The sequence below is a fragment of the Halyomorpha halys genome, unplaced genomic scaffold (assembly GCF_000696795.3).
Source record: "Halyomorpha halys isolate HHAL.00 unplaced genomic scaffold, Hhal_1.1 Scaffold2362.1, whole genome shotgun sequence".
NCBI lineage: Eukaryota > Metazoa > Arthropoda > Insecta > Hemiptera > Pentatomidae > Halyomorpha > Halyomorpha halys.
In genome coordinates, this window is record NW_027110300.1 from 1,354 (window position 1) to 22,589 (window position 21,236).

At 31.0% G+C, this 21,236-nt stretch overlaps 1 protein-coding gene and 2 long non-coding RNA genes across 5 annotated transcripts; 2 read left to right on the plus strand and 1 right to left on the minus strand.

The window, feature by feature from the left end:
• Nucleotides 1–371: 371 nt before the first annotated feature.
• Nucleotides 372–5,132, plus strand: LOC136796021 (uncharacterized). Its single transcript, XR_010843717.1, has 4 exons — nt 372–454; nt 1,372–1,531; nt 1,606–1,788; nt 4,804–5,132. It is a non-coding gene; the product is annotated as an uncharacterized lncRNA (long non-coding RNA).
• Nucleotides 2,111–13,724, minus strand: LOC106691462 (venom carboxylesterase-6). 3 transcript variants are annotated; one of them, XM_014437240.3, is made up of 10 exons: nt 13,653–13,724; nt 12,363–12,506; nt 12,140–12,296; nt 10,467–10,652; nt 7,482–7,669; nt 6,159–6,324; nt 5,880–6,055; nt 5,539–5,686; nt 2,483–2,612; nt 2,111–2,404 (listed from the first exon to the last, which is right to left on the minus strand). In XM_014437240.3, exons 1-10 carry the CDS (start codon nt 13,698–13,700, stop codon nt 2,224–2,226), a joined length of 1,524 nt encoding a protein of 507 aa, XP_014292726.1. In that variant the 5' UTR covers nt 13,701–13,724; the 3' UTR covers nt 2,111–2,223. The 3 variants fall into 3 exon arrangements, with proteins under 3 accessions (XP_014292726.1, XP_014292725.1, XP_014292728.1); XM_014437239.3 differs by lacking the exon at nt 13,653–13,724 and adding an exon at nt 12,577–13,074; XM_014437242.3 differs by lacking the exon at nt 12,363–12,506 and having other exon boundaries at nt 13,653–13,719.
• A 1,964-nt stretch (nt 13,725–15,688) lies between these two features.
• Nucleotides 15,689–21,236, plus strand: LOC106691456 (uncharacterized). Its single transcript, XR_010843715.1, has 3 exons — nt 15,689–15,919; nt 18,508–18,640; nt 21,098–21,236. It is a non-coding gene; the product is annotated as an uncharacterized lncRNA (long non-coding RNA).

The following is a 21,236-nucleotide window of genomic DNA, read 5'->3' on the forward strand; positions in this document are numbered from 1 at the left end:
TGGCCATTTTTGTTTGTCTAGCCTTGTTTCCATTCTAAACACTTTCATGTTTCTAGGGTAAATTCAGTTAAAACAACTTTTATTTTTAAGTAAACTTAATCTACACAATTAATAGACTTTCTGCAAGATAAATCGCACTAACCCATGGTACAATGATATAACATTATATTTCTATCAATGTTTTAAGATACTGTAAACACAGTCTACTTGAGCCAAGATTTTTAAAATTTTAACATTATTTTGTAAAAACTGGCAAAACAGATTTTTTCTTTTAAATACTCACCCTATATTATTAAATTATGGTTTATTATGAATAATTCAACATACAATATTCAATGTTTGTAACATAGTAAATATATTTTTTCAGTTTTTATTAGGGCTCAAGTTAACCAGTTTTAGGAAACCAGACTGTAATTCCCATAGATACTACCATTTGAAGGCAGTTTGAGACCAAGTAAGTTGATGGTTATTAGAATAAAATAATTTCTGAACATCCAGCGAGCTTCCAAATGTTCATTTTAATGATAAATATTAATTTTGAACAATGCTTTTTAAACATCGCATAAACATAAGTAGTTAGGCATGTAACAATATTTAGATTCCATTTAAAAAAAGCAAACCTCTTTATATTATTTTCATTACCACATCTTCAGGTGGCACTGGCAAGTTTTTCTTCACAGAAATGTGATATGTAACAAACTCACCCCTCTTTTCTTGAAGTTGTTAAAGAAATGCATCGTCAATCATAGATACTAAGTCTGCATTTGTCAAACTTATGGCCTGATTTTCGTCTAGAGGCACTAATCCAGCTTTCTTGAAGCTTGCCTTTAGGATGTTTCCCATGGTTTTGGCTAATTTCTTCTAAAATAGTTTGCAGTAGCATTGAAAACTGATCCTATAGTACACCCATTCTTTTATCTGCATCTCATTCCTTCCATCAGTAAAGAATATCCTTCCCATTTCAATTTGAGAGGCCTAAAGTACGCCACATCTAATCTGCAAATGAAATGCACATTGTTTTCTTCACAGGTGTGAGGTAAGATTACCTTAAATAACAACCTCCTTCGATTCTTGTTTCTTAAGAATAGAAAGCAGGGTGCTGGTAAACCATTACAAATTACCTAAATTGATCAACCCATGCTTGCTTTGGTTATATCTAGCCTAAGGTGGGCCACCTTCCCTCCACGTTATCCACAGATTTTCTGGCTTATATATGATGTAAGGGAGAACAGACTGCATTGCCACATAACATTATTCTTATGCTGGTTTTTTTTGTGTTCATAATCTGCTCTAAATATTTAATACCTCTTCGGCATATTATTTTTTTTCTTATTTGGATCATCACTCATATTCGTTTCGTTGTAATTGTAGACATTTTCAGTGGATGTGTCTGAGCAGTTTCTCTACATTTTGAACTTATTCAATGATGACCTTTTCATCGACAGCCCTCCTGTTCATTTTATGTTAGCTGCAAATCGAACTAAAAGACTGGCATGCCTATCTAAGAAGGATTTAACCCAATCTCAAACAGGCAAGTAATTCTTAAAGACCCTGTTGACCTTAGTAAGCTTTTATGACAAATCAAAAATCATGTTCATCGGGCAGGACATGCGGCTTGAAGCAACCCATCAGGACACCTCTAGACAACAAAGAATACCACTAAAGCTGGAAAGAAATCACCTGGGAGGCTTAAAAACAGATGGATAGACACAATCAACAAAAGTGAAAAAGGTTAACTGGGTAGTAATTAATGGAGAAGGCTGGTCTAGGTGTCTTAAGATCTACAAGGTATGTAAAGCCAATCGAAAATATATATATATATATAAACTTTTTTTTAATTTACTTTAAATCCTCTATTTTTTAACTTTAAAGGATTTTATTAAATCCTCTAAATTATAATAAAATAAATAAATTTAGAAAAAAATAAACAAATGATTATATCAGTCAAAAATATGCATCACAATGGTAGAATTTTACATTAAAATTCAAATAAAGAGTTAAAAAATACCTTAGTAGTTATCAAGATTGTTGTCTACTTCAAATTGACCTTGGAAAACTTCGACAATGTTTGAGTTTACCACCCAAGTCTAGGATAAAAGTTTATAAAAAGAATTTAATAACAGATTTATTCATCAAAAAAATATAATTAATAATAGTTAATAAACAATTAGTCATATTTAAAAAGTCACAGAATTTGTATATCTGTAGCTAAAATCAAAGAATTCATAATTCCATACGACTGATTGATGGCTCAATATTTTCATTCAAGCCTAAACGGTTCCAAAAACTTTCTTCTCCTAATTCACTTGCTGCAGACCATTGAAAGTTATTGGGGCCTTTGATATCAGTGTAGATAACTTCTGACAACTGTTTATTCACAGGGTACCAGTTTGTGTCCAATGTTCTATATAAAAATGAGAAGTAATAGTTTTATTATTCAAGTATTATTCAATTAATGCAATAATCAGAACTATAAACGAACCCATTAGCAGCAAATGAAATCCACATATCCAGCATACATTTTGACATTTCCATATCCATTGGATCTTCAAATTGTTTCCAAACTTTATAATCACGGACAGTATAGTACACATCATCACCATGACAAACACCTGTAAAAGTTAACATTCATTTAAAAAAAGAATCTAGACAAGGAATATTATATTTTATTAAATGTATGATTCATGAAGGTATCCAATATTTGAATGAAGAAATTTTTAAGAGCCAACTATAGACAACTTGAAATTATTTACTATTATTATTATTGTTACTGGTTTTCATAATCCAGTAAAAATTTAAAACAAGATAACTGAGGAGTCTATAGCAGTAGAGAGATAATTCCATTCTAAAACATCTTGATAACTAAAAAAAAAATTTTAACAAAGAAGTTAGTAAATCTAAAACAGATGTGCATGACTGAAATGTTTAATAAAGTTCAAATTGCTAATCATTATTCTGAGAAGTTTGAGGTTCGGTCAAATTTAAAACAAGACGATCCTTTATCTTACTTAATTTAGCATTAGAAATGTGATGCAAACTGAAAAGGGTTTAATGTTAAGCGGTAAAATACCCGTGGTTGGGTATGCTCATGATTTGATATTATTGGGTAAGGATAAGAAAACTATAAAACTAAATACAACTATATTGATAAAATCTAGTTAGGAATTAAGTCTCAAAATAAATAGGGATAAAAAAAAATAAATGGTAAGTAATAGAAATGGGAGTAATTTCAGTGATGTAGGTATAGAAGGAAACATATTTGAACAGATATCTAGATTTAAGTACTTAGGTTTTATGGTAACTATATACAATTGAATTGATGAGGAAATAAAAGAAATGTTAAAGGTGGGAAACACTTGTTATTTTTCAATTTCAATATTACTTAGCACATACCTTCTGTCTAAAAACTTAGAATTCAAAACTATTATCCTTCCGACTGTTCTTTACCAATGTGAAATGGGGCTTCTTACTAAGAGAAGAACAGCACCTTAAGGTTTTTGAAAACAAAATATTATATAAAATATTTGGGCCGAAAAAGAAAAAGTTAACCAGAGGATTTTTGTCAGAAAATTAAGGGAAATGTACTCAGGAAATATAATTCAAGTTACAGCATTGCCGTGAATACGATGGGTGTGTAAGTTTATAAGACTGAGTAATGAACAGATCTCTAGAATGTTAATAAACACTGAACCAATGGGGAAACATCCAAGGGATAGATCAAAGCATAGGTATGAGGATTGCATTAAGACACCTGGTAGGGTGTCACATGAAACAACATTGGGTTATGGACAGGTGTCACATGAAAGGCTAATGCAATGCTAATTTGAAAAATTAGTACAGGAAAATATTACTGCAGTGAATAATATAAAAACATCTCTCCTGAAACAAGCGAGGAATAATTTCAACATAAAGTGGGCCAGTAAATGAAAGTTATGTGATACCACACTAGAATATTTTCTAGGAAATCTTTGGGAGAGCCAATTATTGGTCTTATGTATTTGCTCTGATTACATGTTCTAAGACTCTATGATCTTGTTCAAACACATTAAAGAAATATTATAGTGGCCTCCAGCTAATAGGGTGTAGCTACATTTTTCAGTTAAAATGGATTCCCAATAAAAAAAGAAAAATAGCTTTTTCTCATCATGATGAAAATATTAAGTAGCTATAATAGCAACTTTTTCTACTTGATTTGACCATCCCTTCTTGACTAAATGGTGCAAGAAGGGTATAGTCCTTGGCTTAGAAATACTTTTTTTTATTTAGGATGTATGTTCTTATATTTTCCAACTCAGGGCAGGAATGTTGGGTTATCTTTCAGGTTACCAATCTATTCTAACCAGAATGGAAATGCTGAGGTTTATCCCGAGATTTGGAACAGCCAAGATGTCATACTACAATATTCAATATTCAACAAACGAAATACATTAATATTATGAATACCAATCTGCAAAATATCCTTATCATTTATACTTAACGCTATTGTATTTTATTGTCTCACAGTGTATTGCAGTGTTATTTTTCATGTATGGAAAAATGGGATTGATACGGGTTTTTATTAAATGTGCAACAATGGTAGAAAGGAAAACATAGTTCTTTGTGGATAAAAATGGTGTGTAAAAATAGTACTAGGAAAGATTACAGGAGTATTAAGTTTTGGACTGAGCTTAAGAGGGTGTAAGCGAAGTTCTGTCCTAGAGTATAATTTCTGAATTTTCAGTATTATATAGTTTACATTTATCCATAATTCATTTCTAATAAAAATGAGAAATGGTTACTTATTTCAAACAAACAAAATTAAAGGTACTTTGGAGCAGGCTGAAATTTGACATTTAACACTGGGACAGGAACATCTGCCTGAGAAGCAGACATGATTCTAAAGTATCACTTCCAGTGCTCTGATCAGCCTAGGAAATTTGCATGCTAGGAGAGTCTCAGATGGCATCTAGTTTTAAATCCCTGAATCCTACTGTGTAAATGACTGAAAATATGTTAATATATATGCACTTTATGTTTGATTATATTCCCAGAAACCTGCAACAGCATTTAACATGACCAATCATGAACAAAGTTCACAAAACAACTTTTTTATATTTTTTTATAAGCACCACTCAAGTGGACATCAAAACCCTCAAAAAGCCTAGCAGGCGATGTTTCCCAGAACGTACTTTATAGGATGATCATCCATTTTAAGAGTTAAGTCCTGTCAAACTATTTCAATGAGGATAAGAACTAGCTGATACTAAAGATAATTTAATTTTATGCAGATACACCAAGTTTAATCAAAATCATTAGAACCATTTTTGAAAAAATAGGAAAAAAATGTGGAAAATCAATTATATAAAATTGCTGTCACATCCCACTTATATACCTGTTCTAAATATGTAATTTCAGTTTTTAAAAGCCTTTTCATTTTTGAGTTAGGCTTTTCACAGACACACAGATCATTTTGCATGACTGAGTTATTTGAACTAAGTGGACCACATAACTGGTATTAAAATTATTTATATACTTTTAGTAGATTTAAATAAACCATACCTAAATTTTCTTTAGCACCCATCAATTCAGTGACAGAATGCTTTCCCCTATATGAAAACTTCTGAATATACATCGGAGCAGAATAGAGAGATGAGTGAAGTTTAGCAAATTTACTAATCCCAGCCAGAAAGTAACGGTCACTAACCATCTGTAACAATTCAAAACCATTTTATGTTCCTTATGCTATATATGACCATGTGAAATTAACATTGTAATTAATTTTTTCTGCTGATTATATTATATATTTCACAGGATATTATTTCTGCTGACTAAGTATGTGGATTAAAATTAATAATAAAATGATAAAAAAAAACAATAGATTCTAGTAAAACTTTATGAACCTTGACTAGATTTTTACGACCATTGGTGATATCATCAATTTTGTAATATTCTCTAATTTTTCTACTTATTTCCATTTTATCTGAAGGTTTTTTGAAATTATAACCCATCATATGAGGCAATAGTTCATCCCAACGGCCCAGGAATTCTTTGAACAAATCTGCATGGCTTATAATGTCTGTAAGTAAATAAAATAATTGTTTTAACAACAAGTGATTAGCAGTTTTCTTAAATTATTTGAAGTAGGTGGTGCTATGTGTTCTAGTTTACTTTTCAACTACCTGTTACACCGACTAAGCCTTCATCAGAAGTAAAAGATATTATTAAGGGAACATCGGCTGCATCTTTCCTCAGTATTATATTTATTGGTTTCTCTGAAATGAAAGCATCTGGACCGACAGGTTCAATAACTGGTCCATATGGAACCATGGGATGTGATCTCCAAATCTAAAAAAATAAAATTAAACACAAAACACAATGAAATTTTGCACAACCAAAAAAAAAAAAATCTAAAACTATAAATTTATGCTAAATATAATACAAAAATATATGCCGGAAAAGCATACTAATATTAAACAACCATAATTAACTTAAGCAGAGGAGAAAAAAAATTTTTTTTCATCCCAATACTAAAACTGGTTATTATTTACTTCTAATATAAATATAATTTCAGTTTCACGTCTTTATTCTCATCTCTTATACATGGAAAAAAATTTTGTTTTATAATTTTAAAGCAATTAAAAGTGTAGTAAAATAAACAATAAATTTATGGTTAAGTCTTTGATTGAACACTGGTTTGGTTAGGATAAAAATAATTGACTTTTTATTTAAATTTTTCCCCAAAAAATTTGTAAATAAAGAGTTTAAGTAAACATTTGATATTCCACTTTCGAGGTAAAGAATTTTGAAGTTCAAAATTAACAGCTGTAAAAAAACTGATTTAAAAGATTTGAAGTTGATTTATTTCACTAAAATCAAAACATAAATAATTAGGGGGGGGGGGGGTACTCTGAGTCCCTAACTTTACAAATTATACAACAGTTCATTTAATCGTACAACTCGTTGCTCAAATTGTATAACTGTAATTTATATGTATTCTGTAGTTCAATTGTATTTGTTTCAATAAAGTGCAATAAATATACATATATTGTGCTTTCTTTTCTCTCAAACTGATCAGGATTAAAGTAATCAATTCACTCAAATTAAAATAAAATATCACATGATGATCACTAATAACTTCTTTATATAATAGAGATATATTTTTTAAACAAAAAAAACAGGATTTTTCACCTATTGTTTGCTTCTTTTTATAATAACATTACATAAAATAATTTATTTCAAAATAAGAAGTAATACAAAAACTATACATTTATCAGTTAATAATTTATTACAATCGGAAACTGCTTAGTTACTAAAAATGCCCAGATCATTTTATCACAATAGAAAAGATAATAGTTAAAGCTTGTAGGTTGCAAATGAATCACATTAATTAAAATAAGTTAACAATTAGATTCGGTCCCTATAATTTTGAAATTAAATTGCAATATATTCAAATATCCAAAGTTTTAATATACTTCAAAAAAATATAAAATCAGAATAGGTACCAAAAGTTTCTGGGTCAATTCTACAATATGTTCTGCTGGCCTATTTCTTAAACAATTTATCATCAGAAGAGAATCTTGCGTAGGACAACCAAGCTCATTGGCAACCATTTTGGCTTTTTTCTTGGAATCGGTTACAGTCATTGGACTTAGAGCAATTCCACTTAAGCACATTGCATGCTTGAACAAACCTTAAACAGAAATAATACCTAAGGCTTGCTGTTCTAAATATCAATAAAACTTAGCAAACTAATAAACATGTTGGTGAAAACATTGATAATAAATATGACAAGTAAATCAAATGGTTAAAGTATGAAAAAAATGTAGTGTGAAGTCAGGATTACAATTCAATTAATGTCACATGTATGGCTTAAAATGAAAAGAAAATTTAAACCATAAAATAAAAACTAAAAGAAAAAAAATTAAAACTATCGAAGGAAACAAATAAAGTATATGAAATGGTTTTATATGATAATAATATCCAATTTCAATGAAAATTTTGACAATCAACTACTATTTGATACAGTTGGTTTCCCAAATCATTATAATTAAACTTTTTTTTTTTTTTTTTTTCTGACCTCCTAGAAAATTAAAACAATAAATTAAATATTTACAGTGAAATAAGTGTATATATACAGGTTATGGAGATCTTGGATTGCCATTGTGGCATTATAAGATAAGCTGCCGGGTCCGCTGAAGGCAGTGTCATCAATGATGGCATGAGTCTGCCGTGAGCGTACTAGGAATAGGGAGGGGCTATTCCGGCTGGCTTAAACTTTGTAGTTTTTATTTGCACCTAAAAACATGGTGGGCATGAATGACTATAAAGGAGACAATTCCTTAATACATGTGAAGCATTTACTGCAAAAGGGATGTAGCTTATTCCAGAGTTCAAAATTCATATACAATTTTGTGTTGAAAAATAGTTCTTTTTGAAAAAACTATTGGAATCCTAAAAATTATTAATAAAATTAAAAATCTAACAATCATTAGGTAAAATAAAATCATTAGTTCTCAAGTTATTCAAGAGATGGAGCTGCTGTTTCAGGAGTAATTACAATAGAAGGGGTTAGTGAATGAAGGGGCAATATAACATTTTTTGAATTATCTATTAATGATTATCTAAGTAGTGTGAGGTATACTAACCTCTAAATACAATTAATAATTGAGATACCTAGACGTAGAAGGGGCCATGTACACTTAAAAGTATAATAAGCTACAACAAAACAAAATTGAACCTTGTATTCTTAAAATTTATTATTTGTAACATAACCCCTTCAACCATCATCCTATGTTTTTTTTTAGACATCAAAATATGCATTGTATTTTACTTAAAGTTTTAAATTAATAAAACATTATTAACTAATGATAGAGGAAAAAACTCCTCAGGACCACATTAAACTCACTTGGTACAAAAATAAAAATTACATAAGAATAAAAAAAAAATTTACTTTTCACCCATACATATATATTTTTGTTTTCAAAATTTTGGTAACATTAAGGTCTCTTTTTACCTTTGGCTATTTTACTACTTTTACACCCCAGTCAGTTTATTAGAGTTATTTTGTTTCATAAACACTACACCATAGTAAGGTATTAGTTAACAGTTGTAGATATTATTTTTGGAGGGGGGAGGAGAGGGGCTTTTCATATATAATATACTAATTAATATTATACACAAAATTACTGTAGTGTAAAGGTTAAAACTATGTAAACTAATGTACTTTATTCACGTTTGAAAACATATCTAAGGGGAAAAGTCCCACAAGAAAAATGACCTTCAACTGTCAACTAATAATTTCCATGAGTAGTCTTTAAAAAACAAAATAATTTTAATGAAGTTATTGGGGTGTAAAATTTAAAAAAAGTTTGAAAATGGCCAAAGATAAAAAAGGCCAAAATATTACTAAAATGTTGCACAAATACATAGATTTAAAAAAATTATTCTTATGTAAAATATATATAGTTGACTGTATAACTTAAAAGATTAGAAGATGGTCAGGGTTGTGGTCAAAAAGAACAAATAGTTTTTAACTATTTAATGTCTCACATTTCGTCCCATTTCGCAGAGCTAAAAAGATATAAAAAACAACTAAGAACATTACAACAATACACAAAGGTAAATTAAGGTAGGATAAATATTATGTAAAAAAAAAAAGTGATAAGAAAATTATATATAAATAAAAGGAAGGAAGAAATAAAATTGTATTAATATAAAATAAACATGTATAAACAAAGATAAGAACAAAAAAATACTTAGCAATGGTAAGAATAAAAAAATACTTAGCAATGGTAAGAATAAAAAAATACTTAGCAATGGTAAGAATAAAAAATACGTAAAATATGCCATTAAAAAAGTACAGGAGATACATATAAAACGGAAAAAAACAGAAAAGTAGATATGGAAACCCAAAATTTAAACACACTAACAGATGGAAAATGAGGAAGGATGTTGAGATAAAATAAAGGTCATCAAAAATGAATACCACTAAAAAAAAAAAAAAAATAATAAACTTGTTCAAAATCAATATAAATAAAATATTTTAATAGATTTTTTTTTTTTATTGAAATCAATTATTTTCCTAGGAAGTAAATGGAATAACCAGTGGCGAAAAAGAGACAAATCCAACAAATAAAATTGAATTCATCATCTGAAGTTATATTTTTGATTGGAATTGCTGTCCTAATATGGAAGAACAATTAATGAAATTTATCAAAAATAATTTTTTTTTTTCATATCTGAGAATTTTGAATTTTCAGATTTTTTTTACAGTCCAAAAACTTGAAAATGGGAGCTATTTCCTGTTTTTTTTTTTTTTTGTTTTTAGCAAAATCTTCATACTGTTCTAAGTAGATCACTCATCCAACCATCCTATAGCCTCCACAATGCAATCAGCATACTGGTTTTATGACATTAGTCTGTTAATGTGTTTCCTTAACTCTCTAAGAAAGTATCTAAGGAATAACTTACGAAAGTATTTTACTAACCTTTGCTAAGTGGGGATAAAGTATGAAAATGGCAACTAGTTCCGCCAGCAGATAGACCCGTTACAGTAACTTTTTCAGGATTACCACCAAATGCTGCTATGTTTTTTTGAATCCATTGTAAAGCTAAAACTTGATCTTTCAAACCATTATTTCCAGGTACAATATTATCTTCTGTACTAAAGAAGCCTAAGAAAATATAAATTCAAAATTTATTTCTTTAAAATAGTTCTTAATAAATGTATTTCATAGAAAAACTTTTAGCTATTTGTATATAATATGTATGTAAAGTAACCAAACAATGGATTGTTATCTAACTGAAAATGAACTAACTTTTCCAAACTAACAAGTCTTTACCTGAATTACAACAGATAATATGGACAACATTAGATTTTTTGAAGAAATATTGATTCAGGCTTTTTAAAATACTCTGAAATGCAGTACAAACCTGAACAAACTACCAAAACCTAAATCAAACTTATCCCTTTGAGTCAAAAGATTGACATAGATTATAAAATATGTATGTAACATCTTTTTGGTACTATCTAATAAGTAACTTATTTACTGTAAATTTTCCGAAAGGAAAGTTATCAAAACTAAATGAGTGACTATAATCACTAATCCATTATATCCTCTGGCTAAGCTGGGAAAATACAGTAGGGTTTTAACTGAATTTAATAAAAAAACGAACACTAATCCAATGCATGATAATGTAATTGTTAAATGCCAAATAGATGCTATGTTCATGTTAAAATATAACTTAAAAAAGTTAAACAATTATTATTAATGAAGAAAGAAATTGAAAAATATGAAATACAGCGAACAATATTTTGCTTATGTCAACCATGACTTTTTAAAACCATATCTGTTAATTCTGAGTGTGGGATGCTTTTTATGAATTTTTTTTTTTTTTCAGCATCTTTGAGGTCACCCCATTGGGATCCTTGTTTCCTTCATTTTCCAGGTGCATCTGCATGAAGCACCAATAAGAAATGCAGTTCTTGGGCTTTTAGCCGAATAGCCATACAGCTATTAAAATAATACTATTTTAGGTCTACATAGTAGAATATGTGGTGTTAATGATAGAATTGGTTCTATCACATGCTTCCAATACTGAATACTATAAGAGTGTTCCTCTAACCCCTTTTTCATTTTTGACTCGTAAGTTTGTTTTTTTTACATGAAAACCTTCATCCATTTTTTTATTAACCAAGGAACAATGATGATGTAGGTATAGAATATCATACAATTAATTTCTGTAACTAGTTAAGAAGCCAGTAGTGGTGCTACGAATAACTTAAATTTACAAAAACTATTTGATATCATTTTTTATAACTGAGTGTCTAATTTATAAAAAATGTTATAAATTGAATTTAAATTTTAACTTAAAAGAAATTTGGAGATTTAGAGGAATAAAACATATGTGGTTTGTGTATAATTTTGTCTGAGATATTTAAAATTAGAATACTTTCTATCCCTATTTATTTATCATCAAATGACAAACTGTACTGGGTTAGCAAAAGTTCATAGTACTCATAATAACAGTAAAATAAAATCAATAACAAGTTAAATAGCTTTATAATTAAAATAATGGCTAAATCTATATTGAAATTATGTTACAAGTGTTAAAATAATCGGTAATGTTAATCAATATACATTCCAATCAAACTGTTTACCTAAAGGTCCGAGTCTGTAATTGAATGTTACCAAAAGAATATCCCTGTCAAGGAGCACAAAAGGTTTGTATGCAACTGATGTTCCAATCACAAATGCACCACCATGAATAAGTGCGATTACATCAAGTAGTTTAGGGTTCTTTTCATTTCCTGGCAACTAAAAGTTACAAATTATTAATTGTAAATACAGAGTCATTTTATGAAGAACGTTTAAGTGACTTACTTTAGGGGTATATACGTTGATGTATAAGCAATCTTCTGATCCCCTTAAAACAGGGGGCTGCATAAAGAAATCATACTGTAAGCATATTGGGGGTTCTCTCGTTGCATTTAAAACCCCATACCACGAATCAGCAGCAATAGACTTCTATATTAAACAATATATGTTATAAATAAATGCTAATATTGTGTTTATCAACATGACAAGCGAGAAATACCTTGAACCTGTTTTCCCCAGTAGGAGGCTTTGCAAAGGGTATTCCTTCAAAGCTAGCAATTAAGCGATTATTGATTGTCTTTATATACAGTCCCTTTAGGGTCCCTTGAGATATGGTAACTTCGGGCTGAACTGAACATTTTGTAGGGATAAAAGTACTTATAAAAATACACAAGAACTTCCAAGAAATCATGTTAATTCTTCAAACACGTCACAAACATCAGTGATGACAGACAAATAATGCAGAAGATAAGATAATACCATTCACCTTCAGCTTGAAATACCTATGGTAGTTGATTTTTTTTATCTATTGCAGTTTTAAATTATGGATAAGAGAACACCATTTGATTGTTAACTTATGTGGAGATGATAATGGTAACAGAAATGAAATATCCTTAAGCATTCTAAACATTGAACCGTTCTTAAGGAGCTTTTGAATCAACCATGAACCCGCCAAAACACGAGCTGATCAGCTGATCTCAGCAATCATGCCTCAACTGGGCAGGTGTAAGACAGAATTGGAGGGAGAAATATGCCAAGGTTAGTGAAAGGCGGCATTTTCAAATCTTCTCTACTTAAATTATTATTTCACTAAATTAGGCTGATATTGAAACACATAAGCTTAATTTTAAAATAATTCAGAACTAAATTTATCTTTTCAAATAACGATCATATTCCTCAATCAATGCATTTCAATTTGAACACCACATTTTTTTTGTAATTAGTTAATAGTTAACCATGGATTTATAAAATGAGGGGAAGATGGTTTGGTGTGCGGTCAGTGAAGAATACAAATAAGTAAAACATATTTATTAATGGCTACGTTTTGGACAGAATTTCAGGCCTTCATTAGAGCTAAGAACATAAACAAGATAACCTATTGCATATATTTTCTAATTGCCTATTTTTTAAAATTTAAAATCATAAATATTTAACTCTTCTTATACAAGATTATCCACAACAAATTCACTACCATATAACTATATATTTACAATTTTTTGATTTATTTAATAAGTAACTAATTTTATTTCATGCTGATTTTGTCTAAGTAAGTCTAAAAATTATTAATATCATTACTTTCTTATTATGAGGTTGTAACAATGATAAAATGGAATGCCTTGACATAATGTAATTTACTAATTGTAGGAATATAGTCGGGCTGGGGCTCCTAATCTAGTTGAAGGACGCCTCAACTCGCCAAAGAGGTACCATAAACTTACTCTCCCAAGCAAAAATGACGCAAGGGGTGGAGAATAGGCCACGCCCCTTATTGGTAACTTTATGTTTAAGTTAATAGGTATTTCATACGTTAATGTAGTTATATGTAAATCTGCTTATTTCATCGGAAATTTGAAGAGAATAGAAGTTGTAGTAAATGTTATTTCCAATAATTTTTATATCTATTATAAAAATCTACTCAGCTATTCTAGAGAAATTCGTGGTTCTTTCTCATTACTGTTCTAATGTTTTCTATGAAATTCAACAAAGTAATTTCTTTTGAGGAAAACATTAAAATTTAAAGTCTAATACAAATAAACAATTGTATCTGTTATAATTGAGAAAGTTGTTTATTAAAAACAAAGTAAAAATAATGAACATCAATTTTAGAATATCTTTACGTTTACAATAAAAAAATTACTTTTTAAAAATAATTAATAGTTAACAACAAAATGTTTGCACGCTTTGAATGACTCTCTACTTTTTTTTTTAATTCCTTGCCTGACCAATTCTGGTATATAGGATACGACAGAAACTCTCAATTTTGAACTGTTAAATATGGTGTACCGGATGCCACGCTTACAAAAGCAACTGACCCCGCCTTCTGGCGTCACTCGTCCTTGAAGTGTACCCCCCTTTATTATACTCCTTCCTCCAAGGCAATTCACTGGGCTTTAATGGCCTCATTGATAGTACTGCTAATCATCAAGTAAATCCTGACAGCAAATATTAGGTTAAACCATCTTATTGGCTGAGGTAGTAACAAGAAAGAAGAATAGGACCGCCATCAGCTGGTCCCGATCCCGGCGAAAAATAATACAGTCAAAAAGTATTATGTAATATTACAATATTATGTATACAATGCTCTAGATAGTATAAACTAGCGAGACAAAACTTTCTTTTCTTTTAAAACTATAAACAATATAAATTAGGCAACACAATTGACTATGATAAAATGATGAGCCAGGAACCCAGAGATTTTCACTCAGGCAATAGCGAAAGTGGTTAGAATTTAATAAATTTGGAACTTTACCGTCTTTAGATTCATCATCAACCCTCCTCCAGCTTTGAACCAAACCGGACGGGCCCATTCCAAAATGGATATTGTATTTCGACTGTCGTATCGAGAAAAATTCGTTTGTGAATGCGTAAGCGAAAGTAGTAGATGAAATTTGAAATAAGATCATCTCAGCACTACCCACATGATCTCTGGAAATACCGTCAAGTCGGATTAACAGTAGTAGGTATTATTCATGAACATGGAACAGGTGAGAGGAAACGGAATTAATCCCTCGTTGTACGAGTATAAAAAGTAAAATCGGGATGGAATTTTTGCATCTGAGGTCCATAGTTTTTTTTCTAACCTCCTCTATATCTTTATTCACAAAAAAAATTACAATATATATACATACATCAAATTAATCTTGTTTTGCAGTATGGCTTTTAAGAAAGGTTTACAGGGTCCGCTGAAGCCTGGTTTACAATCATGTTCGGGGGAATTACAAAGAATGGGGAGGGACCATTCTGGCTGGTGGTGGTGATGGTATGAGTGACTTCAGACTGCAGAGCCCGAAGTCCTTCCCTCGGTGAGGACGTCAACCAAGGGGACCGTGCTTTGTCACCTCCCAGGTCTTATTAGAGGGGCGATTTCCCTGAATAGCGGGTTGGTATAGGCCCTCAGCCCATCAAAGAATTTTATGTGCCTCCGGCCTATATACTCCAGCACAGAGAGAAGCTGGAGTTCTTGGTGGATGGTGCTGTTTTGGCCCACTGCAATGAGGTGCATATTTTTGTTTCAATATTTATATGAAAACATGAAGCTTCCTTACCTTCAGTATTGAGAAAGGAAAAGTGGAAAAAGATATATAAAATAAACAGCTGTCCAAATTAACTGATGTTTTTAAAATATTAACCTAATTTTAGTATTTCTAAATGTTCAAATACGAATTTAAGTCTCGGACGGCAGAAAGGCCATACCTGAGAACGACTATTGCAAAAAGACGAAAGATAGTCGAATTCTCCGAAGAGCAGACGATATACAATCCTAATGTATTCACTTGGGCTGTCTTGAAAGCGTGCAAAAGCAATACTTTAAAGAATTTGTCCAATTTACAAAAAGGATTTCGGTAAATATAAGGTTTAAAATATTAAAAGTTCTTTGTGTATCTCCAGGGGCATTATGGACAGTAGTATTTGTTTACGAAAAATAATTCTGGCCCGCAATAAATCAAAACACCAATAGATAACTGGTTTCTCGTAACGACACAAAGTAACCTTTTGTTGCGACTCCACTACTTTCTGCTGTTCTAAACTATAACTACTTAAGAGCTGCGATGACCGTTACGGGCTGACATAGCGCGACATTGCAACTAAGACTAAGACTACGATTATCAGACAAACACCGAATATTTGCATAAGTTTATTTCTTGTAAATACTTTAATTTTACTCATATATAATATGTTATAATATTCCTATATGTATTATTTGAATCATTCAAGGTTACGATAGTTTTCTGCTTCACTAAAAGCTAAGTTCTTATATGTAGCTTTTCTCAATCACATTTTAAAGCCCAGAGGAATCATAAGAGCGATCGTTGCAACTAACTTTAATACGGACACGAATACAACTCCTTAGGAGGCAGTGAACAATAATAGTTATTAGAAGATTAGAATATACTAAGTCTATCCTTGTAAATTAAAATTGTATTATTAAACATCTCTGCCTTATTTGGGTCTCCCATCTTCTCTTTACCATTCAGAGCGTAAGCGATGACGGATACTCTTCGAACTTCTCTGATCTTCCGCCATGATTTCCAACGAACAGCTATAGAACAGCTTAACCTACTCACTGTAAACAAATGCCATAAAGAGAGAGAAATAACCATTCCTGCAAGGACCTATAGCGAAATCATTTGATAAATTGCTCTCCTACATACGAAGCGAATACCTTACGGATTGTTGTTTCTATGCATCAATCTTCCTGTTAATTCACCTTCTGTCCAGCATACCTTACCCATTGAACATGCGTTGTTTTCAATGTTCCTTATATCTCGAAGTGTTGCCTGAACTAACTATACACTGTATCTCAATATTTTTTCCAAAGTTATCACAAGTTGCCAGATATAAAAAAATATTAATATACTTTGAAACCCCAATTGACTATGGCTGACTTGTGTTCGGTGGACTGTCTATTAGGTTTGAGATGAGACTAATCCATTGTTTCATAAGATTCATCTTCGGGATCCTAAGGCGCTACCATGTCTATAGTTGTTGTGTCCGGTTAAAGTACCTCTCCCATATTTTCGGACGCCAATTTATCCTTGATGTCTAAATTATCCAATCCTTAGGAATAATAAAACCTTCCTTTATGATTGACTTGCTCTCACCGCATTCCTCCGTCCACCCTCTGACATAAATTTGTTTTCGTTCGCTTTTACTAGACATGTGTCAACTACAGAAATATCCTCTTGGTTTACATTAGGGATATTCATGATCTTTAGTTCAACATGTTAAAACGTGTTAAATGGAAAAACTCATGTTAAATGGAGAAATATTTCCTTCTTTTACCATGTAAAAACAATATAACGTATAACATGGTTGAAAGTCTGTTAAATGGAGAATCACGTCACGCAACAGACCAGCTGAGCTCATCACCGTTTTGTTTATTGCCGCATTTGATTACTTGCTCGTAGTTTATGTTTTGATTGTGTTAGTATTGTTTTGGATATTTTTAAAACTAATGAAGCAATGAATGATAATAATAATGTAATGACAGTTGTCAATTATCTTTATTCTCTTCCTCACAAGTCAAAAAATCAACAAGGCACTTAGCGACCAAACTTGTACACAACTTCTACTTTTCACTCAATTTAGGCATGTTGAAATCAATTATATTAATCCAAACTTATAAGTAAACAATAACATGAAGTTTTGGAATGAAAGGTTATAAAACAAGATTCTCAGAAAATCCACTCTTATGTATTTAACATTTAACATGACTTTAAAAAGGGCTGCTCACAAATCCTATAAGTATAATATTTAACATGGTGACGCATTTTACATTTAACACATCATGAATACTCCTGTTATAGGGCTAAAAAGTACAACACATTGGTGTGTTTCCAAGATAAGATATCGCAGCATTACTATGATATTAAAATTTCTGTTTCTAGTCGAATCATTAATGGTTTGAAAACTGACAATGCACTGAATTACAATTTTTTTCTACGCTGTCGTTCAACCTAAGTCTTTTAAAATTTCAAACCTATTTTCCTCCATTTTCCTCGTCATGTCGAAAAATAAAATGCAATTGCCATGAAAATGTGACAAAATCGAAAAGGTAGGGACTGATGTCATCTCTTATCTTAGCAATACATCAATATATTGTATTCTTCAGCTTTAAGTTTTCGATATAGATCATTTTCTTTTTAAAGGCCTTCATTGGTCGGAGCTATTAGATCATTTATATGAGTAGAGTTTTTTAAAATAGCTATAAAATAAATAAATTAATTAGTAAAATATATCTTACACCAGTTAGGAAGTTTTTTCTTGTCTCTTGAACTCTTTATCAGGACGCTATGCAGATAGTTTAGAATCTTGACCCTTTTCTTGGTCTCTGATTCCGTCAATTATGTTAAAGACGTTATATAGCTATATAACAGAATAATTTTTTATTTTTTTCATTTAAAAAAAAAATCAAAGCATAATTGAACAGGTTCAAAGACCCCTACGAGAGGTACAGACTCCACACTAAGTTTGATAGATTGCCTATAATGCTGTTCAAAGATACTGAACCTTGGACCAACTTGCCCATCGTCCCGACCCCGGTGGTGGAACACTACGTGGCAGTAAGTTATTTATTTCTTAATTGATTCGATTAGTCTAAAAAATAGTTTAGTTCTCATCTCTCTATTCGATAAAAAAAAAATTTAGTGATCACCGTGTAATATTTTATTTTATAAATAAGGTGAAATAATTAAAATGGGTCAAAATAATTTTTGAATTTATTAAGCCTAGAATGGTATCGTTATCCTATACTCACTTATTGCTGTCAATCGTAAATAAAGAACTGCTAACTGCATAAATTCAGCTTATAATTTTTGGTATATTTAAAATTGTATAAATAAATATATAGACTTATATTTACAAAACAATTTATATCACATCTTATAAAATGTTTTTCATTTCAATTCAATGCATCAGGAATATCAATCCTATGTATTGGAAAGATGATAAAATTACAAATCAAAAACCTATGTTTTTATCTTAGCATTATTATTATTTTAGAATTTCTTGGCTGTTTCTGGTAAGATTCGCCTACCCCAACGGGTTAGGCTCAAATTTTCAACTATATTTTAAAACTGTTTAACGATATTCCCTGAGCGTAGAACTGCTTTCTCGTGAATGAGATGGAAATGTGAAAACCATGCGAAGAATGCGAGGCGGCACTCAACCATTTCCCTCCAATGCCTTGTGGCGGTCCCGTGGAGAGGAATGAACAGGTGTAGGGCGGTGGTTTTAGTGGGTAAAAATCCCACACACGGATAGGTACGGGCCTATTCGTGTCTTTTGAAGATTTCCACCGACCCTCGTAAAAAAAACAAAAAAAAAACACATATATACACATATTCCATTCTGAAATGTAGGGTAAAATAAATATATCTAATTCTGCAATCCATGAAATAACCCCGCCATCTTATTTCTACTTCTTAAAATTCAATTATTACTTTTTAAATTTGTATAACCTATGATCATAATAAATTATTGAAAATGAACGACTGAATTTAAATCGTTAACAACAAGGTTAGCCAATGGCTCCCGCAATGAAAATATAAGGCGGTTTTGGACTTATCTCTGACGCCACCATCTTTCTTTGTCATTACTTTCCTAATTATAGCCTTAAAGGAGAAAACAGTAAAAATAAAGACTTTTTACACAATCGGGTAAGACAAGGTGGTTTATTAGAAATTATCCAGAGCGATCGCCCTCCATTGTACAAGGCTTTATTATCTCTTGTTAAAGTGTTGTAATCTAGGCAGAAAGGAAGTTTATAATTGTTTTTCGCTCCTGGAAGCGCTTACATTGAAATTTAGATAGCAACAAAAAAATAAAAATTTTTAAGTACTTTTAATTTTCAGATTTTACTTTGGCTTACATGTATGTGAAATACGAAGTAAGGTGAAGTAATGTTTTTCTAAATAGTTCCTTTAAATATCGAGCGTTAATTTCACATCAAAGCAAGATGGTATCCCTGATGATTTTTTGGACGCCACCATCCTTCCTTGCCATTACCTTCCTAATTATAGCATGTTACCAAAAAAAAAAATGTATCAAATAGGTTTACTATTTTTCCTTGGGTGCTAAAAATCTATAGGGAAGCCGTGGCACTCCTATGTAGCCCTCTGTCTACGCCCATGAAGCTATATATACCGGATTATTACAGAGAATAAATCATTGATATTTATTTTATTGTTATTTTTAATTCTCGATTATAATCGAGTCTGGAAAAAATATAGCCGCATAAAATACAACACTTCGAATTATCTCGTGTGTGCACAGTTTGTCCTGTTTAGTTAGCTCGATTTAACTCGAGCGTACAATTTACCGGGTTAATCTTCTTCAACGTAAAATTAAATTAGAACGGATAAATGGCAATTTGGAGGAATGAGAACACAATAGTTAGGCAAGATCAAACCAATGTAAAAGTGATTGAATCCAAAAAATATTGTAAGAAGGTGAATCAATTTCTAGAAGAAAAACAACAAAACAGAAAATAACGTAATGACCTTGGAAACATAAACCACAAAAGAAATAATTAGAACTTTAAAAATATCCATTACTAGATAAATTGATGAGCAGAATGTTACTTCTAAAGAGATCTTAAAAATAAATTAATAAGTTATCTTGGGTTTCTTTGTTGTTGTTGTTTTCTGACACGACAGATCGTGAAAGTCCAAGGCCTCGCGAGATGTACTAAGGAAATAAATAGCGTGTCTCTTGACGAGGTTTTCATATGGTGGGTTCGTCACTCCCATGCCTACTTTGTGAGTACCAACTATTAACTATTGGCTAACGGGCCTCACAAATGCCCGGTGGGAGACTGCGAGTGAGTATTGTGAAATTATTTGCTTGAAAAAATCCCGGGTATAGCCGGTTTCGAACTCGCAACCTTGGGATTGGTAGACAAGCGCGTCACCACGCTTCCACCGTCCCCCCCCCCTTGGGTTTCTTTACTTTTAGAAAATTAATAGTTTAGAAATGACAATAATATATCATATATTAAAGTATTTTTAATTTTTTTTCAGCCTAAACCAAGTTTCAAACCCCCCGGTAGAACAGGTAAGGCCAGGTTTGGTTGCAGTTGTACGAGACGAGACGGCTTACAACATAACTGTTTACAAGTACTAATGACGAATTAAAGAGAGACAAAAATGACAATATCAA

What these genes read in the sequence shown, in the direction of transcription:
- LOC106691462 (XM_014437239.3), bottom strand. Translation starts at nt 12,768, where the DNA reads ATGATTTCTTGGAAGTTCTTGTGTATTTTTATAAGTACTTTTATCCCT. An exon ending in CTGGGGAAAACAGGTTCAAG is followed by an intron (nt 12,507 to 12,576) that starts GTATTTCTCGCT and finishes TGTTTAATATAG; the next exon opens with AAGTCTATTGCTGCTGATTC. An exon ending in GTCGTAAAAATCTAGTCAAG is followed by an intron (nt 5,687 to 5,879) that starts GTTCATAAAGTT and finishes GAATTGTTACAG; the next exon opens with ATGGTTAGTGACCGTTACTT.